This window comes from Arachis hypogaea, chromosome 13 (assembly GCF_003086295.3).
Source record: "Arachis hypogaea cultivar Tifrunner chromosome 13, arahy.Tifrunner.gnm2.J5K5, whole genome shotgun sequence".
In the NCBI taxonomy this organism is placed as follows: Eukaryota; Viridiplantae; Streptophyta; class Magnoliopsida; order Fabales; family Fabaceae; genus Arachis; species Arachis hypogaea.
The window spans coordinates 27,822,522-27,826,947 of NC_092048.1; the positions used below are offsets into that span (position 1 = coordinate 27,822,522).

Genomic DNA, 4,426 nt, shown 5'->3' on the forward strand with positions numbered 1-4,426 from the left:
ATTATAACAATTAATAAATACTAAATAAAATAAGTTCTGATTATTTTTTGTCACCTTAACATACATTATCGTTCTAATATACCTCAATTATCCTTGTCATCATTCAACAATTTTATATACTACCTTGCCTCTAAAAGTTTTAACCTGAACCAAAAAATATATATTAAAAAACTCAAATCATAAAAACTTGCTAATTTTAGAGATTTTAAAAACTGATTTAGTTGAATTTAATGAATTCGTTGAAAATAATTCTTTGAATTGTAGATTACGTAGAGCAAAATTTTATTGTCATAATGACAATATGAGGAAGAATTCATCTATTCACAAGACACAAAAGTCACCAAAAAATGTTACATTATGTTTTTTTTTTCCCTAAGCAAATAGCTCGTGTACATATCTACATGCATTTGCTTTTCATGAATCCAACGAACTATGATGTTCGAAAAAATCAGAACATGAATGGCGATGCAGAGAATGGGGGGATAATAGTAGGGATGGTAGGTGACCTGCAATTTACACCAAAGGCACAAAAATATGTAACCCAAAAAATATAAATTAAATTAAAATATCACTATAAGAATAATATATCTAAAACTCTATGATTAGATGTTGATATTTAAAATTTTTTAAATGGATAATGTACGAATTTTAAATATATTTTATAGAGAGAACATTAGTTTAAAATAATTTTTTGCTACTATCCAATTTAATTTAAAAAAAAATGATAAATGAAGTAACTATTGCTTAGTAGTTTTACGCTACTACAATTCAACCATGATACCATCCAATATGACGAGTAGCAAATTTTAAAATTATATCAACCAACAATTTAATCTTATTTGAAATTTTCTGAGCAAAATAATTAACCCCTTCAAAATTGAAACATGCTACAAAGTAAGATTTAAGTTAAATATAATATGAACACCTAATTAATTTCTTTTAGTTACAAAATTTTAAGTTTATTAGATAGTTTGAAAATCATCTAATTCTCTCGTTCAATATATATTTTACATTTCAAGATGCATCTTATATAAATAACCAATTTGAAAACTAAATTATTTTAATATACACCTATTATAATTGCTCATCTAAATCTAAATATTCATCAAGTTCACTATTCAGAGGTGGCCACTGCCACCAACTCTTATGATCATAGTGGTGCCTTGTCCACCCTCTCTTCTTTTTTCAACTCATCTTTCCTACTTTTTCCACTTTTTGGATCTCTCCATCATCTTTCACATTTTTCTCCTACATTTCTTCCTCTTTCTATCTTTAAATAGATGATGATTTATATGATCTCTATTATTATGGTATTTATGGTAATTATAAAATTTTATCATACCTAAAAAATGTAGTTAAAATTACAAGAAATAACATTATGAAATCACTTAAATGTTCGAAGAGTTAAAGTTATATTAAATTATCTCAAATAATTTTAACTAATATTAATTCTAATGACATGGGATTTTTAAAATCAATATAAAATTTTAATTTTAACAATAAATTTTATTTAAAAAACTCAAAACCATGAAAAAAACATATTTTTCATAAAAACTTCAAAAAATTGTCATCTTGTTAGTAATTTTTCACATCTTAACCATACACTTTACCCTAAAATACTATAATTGATTTTCTTGAAGAATGATTAACAGATACATGTTGTAAAAAGCATAAAGAAAAAATAGAAAAGAAATTTAATCTTAAAAAAATAAATCATTAATAAATAAAAATGAACAACTATTTCAAAAAAAATATTAATAATATATGATTTAGGGAAAACAATAAAAATAAAAAAAGTGATTAAATTAAAAAATATTAGCATATGTTTAGAATGTAATTTAGTTAGTTACATTTTACGATTGTTGTTAAAATTTTATAACTACTATAAACACCATAATCATAGACATTATAAAAGTCGCCTAACTAGATATGGGTGGTAACCACAACCTCTTTTACTAAAGTAGAAATGAACCAACTGTGTATATGTTTGTGCTTAAGTTTATTTTTCACATTTCTAGCTAGATGAATGTGTGTGGGATTTATATTTGTCTATCTTTTTTTGTTTCAACTAGATAGGGTAAGTGGATTGAAGACTTCTGTTTGGAGTACTAAGTTGCAGCTTCCTCTAGATCAAATAATGCTATGCTTGTGTGCTTTTGTTTTGGTAGCATCATTGGAGTTTGACAATGTTGTTGTCTTAAGGAAGTAGGCATTGTTAGCATCATTAGGCTTTCGGTTTGGTTGTGCACATGCTGACTACCACAAATAACTCTAAATTTAGAGATTAGAGATCTTGGCCGGCTCGCTATACTATATATTTGGAGAATTATAATGAGTAGGGTGAAGTTATGTAGCTGCATATTATATATATGGAATTGTTTTAGTTTTATGGTTGTCATCATGGATTAAAAGTGTAATTTAGTTTTACGCTATAATATTTACTAGTAATTATCTCTATTTATGAACAAGTTAGACCTACATTTCAAATCAATCAAAATTTGTTGTTAAAAAAAAGAAATTTTGAATAGTATAATAATATAAAATTATAAAGCATGAATGCTATTTACTTTTAAAGTTCGATTACTTTTTTATTTTTAACAACGTTTAATTTTAGTATACTATAACGTAAACCATTTTATTTCGTCATCAAATTAAATTTATTTTTTAGATGATTATTTATAATAAATGAAAACAGAATATTGTTATTCGATAAAAACTCAGGTGTAGTCGATTTTACGTGAAGTTGATAGGTGAGAGCCGTTAGATGATTTGACTGATTTGACTAAATTTTTATCTAACGGCTATCAGCTATAAACTTCACGTGAAGTCGCATGCACCTGAGTTTCTACCTTGTTATTTATATTAACACAATATATCAAATTCATTGTTTTAAAGGATTACTTATAAATATAAAATGTTCATACTAACATAACATATCAAATTGAATAATGTGTACGTAACGTTATATAATTTAGAGGTAAAAAAAATTTTAGTCAATACTCACCTATAATGATGGTCGTTGTGACTACGTGGGCGAACCTTCACGCTACTAGAGGGAGGGACGACACCGCCATCACAACGGCCACCGCCACCGCCATTGCTCTTTCTCTTAACATCTCTTCCTGAAACAGTTGTAGATGTGCTCCGTCGACCCCCTCTCGTTGGTGGTGGCGTCGTTCCCGTGGTCATATTGTCCTCCGCAATCGCTCCTAATGATGGCCTCCAATCTTGACTGCTAACCTTCTTCTTTGGCCGCTTTGTGCGACGACGTGTGCGTGAAGCGTATGAATTATTAGCAGCAACATGAGATGATGCTGGAGATGGTGCCGGTGGTGCCGGTAGCACAAAGGACTTCTCATCGTCCGGATGGAGCCTTGGCGAGGAACAACATGTTACAAACTCCAACAAAAATTTCATCTCTCCACGATTGCATCAAAACAAACCTTTAAATGGAATTCTTCACTGTCTATAAAAATTCTGTCGAAATTGCCGAAATGTGAACTGATTGAGGTGGGATCGCCCTTTTATATTTGATTTCAACAAGTAAAATATAGAAGAGATTTACTTTTATCTGTTTTATTCCTTTCTTTCTCTCTTTTCGTTTTCTTTTATGTCAAGGAAGACGAAAAGATGAAAGAAAGGGTTTTAGCATAGAAGGTTACGCTACAAGTTAAACATCAGAGGGAGAAATAAAGGAAAGAGAAGGTGATAACGGGTTCCATGATGGTTAAAGTTGTATAGTAAAAAGAGGCTTTTTTTTTCCTTTCCTTTTTATTCGTTTGCTAGTTTTTGGGGTTTCTGTTTTGATTAGCCGGAAATTGCTGTCGGACATTCAATTTTTATGCCAGGTGAGATGGTGTCCTTTTTTGTGGATGTGTATTACCAATTGTGGGTCCTATATTTGGCTGCCATGTAGTAGCAGCCTATCAGGTAATTGTCATTTGACAAGTTGTAAAATGGGTGTTTAACAACCCCATTTCTTGATTCCCATCAATTTCATATCTTGATAACCCAGGATAATAGCTTACAATATATAATTAACTCTTTTAGAAAAATTTTTTTGGAGGAAAAATTCAGAAAATGAAAAAGTATAAAGAATATTTATATTTATGTTCAATTATATAAACATAATTATATAGTTTGTATGCACTATTATCTTGGGATTTTAAGGATTGTAATAACTTATAATTAAAAAACTCGACAAAATTAAAAGAATATACTGACTCGATACATGATAAACCTTGAAAATAAGCTTATAGACCTTTAAACAAACATTACCTCAAAATAACTACTTAAATGGCTATCAAACTATCAAATTGGCAATATTACCATAGAATAGGGGTGAGTGCTCATCATAGTTCCATGCTCATCAATCAAATGGAGCATGCACATCGAGTCAACTCTAATTTGTATTTAGTAGTTGTGA

General features: G+C 29.2%; 1 protein-coding gene across 1 annotated transcript; it reads right to left on the reverse strand.

Annotated features, from left to right (window-relative positions):
- Positions 1–272: 272 nt before the first annotated feature.
- On the reverse strand, positions 273–3,727 carry LOC112735843 (uncharacterized). Its single transcript, XM_025785317.3, has 2 exons — positions 3,005–3,727; positions 273–506 (listed from the first exon to the last, which is right to left on the reverse strand). The coding sequence occupies exons 1-2, from the start codon at positions 3,415–3,417 to the stop codon at positions 449–451; spliced, it is 471 nt and encodes a 156-aa protein (XP_025641102.1). The 5' UTR covers positions 3,418–3,727; the 3' UTR covers positions 273–448.
- Positions 3,728–4,426: the final 699 nt, after the last annotated feature.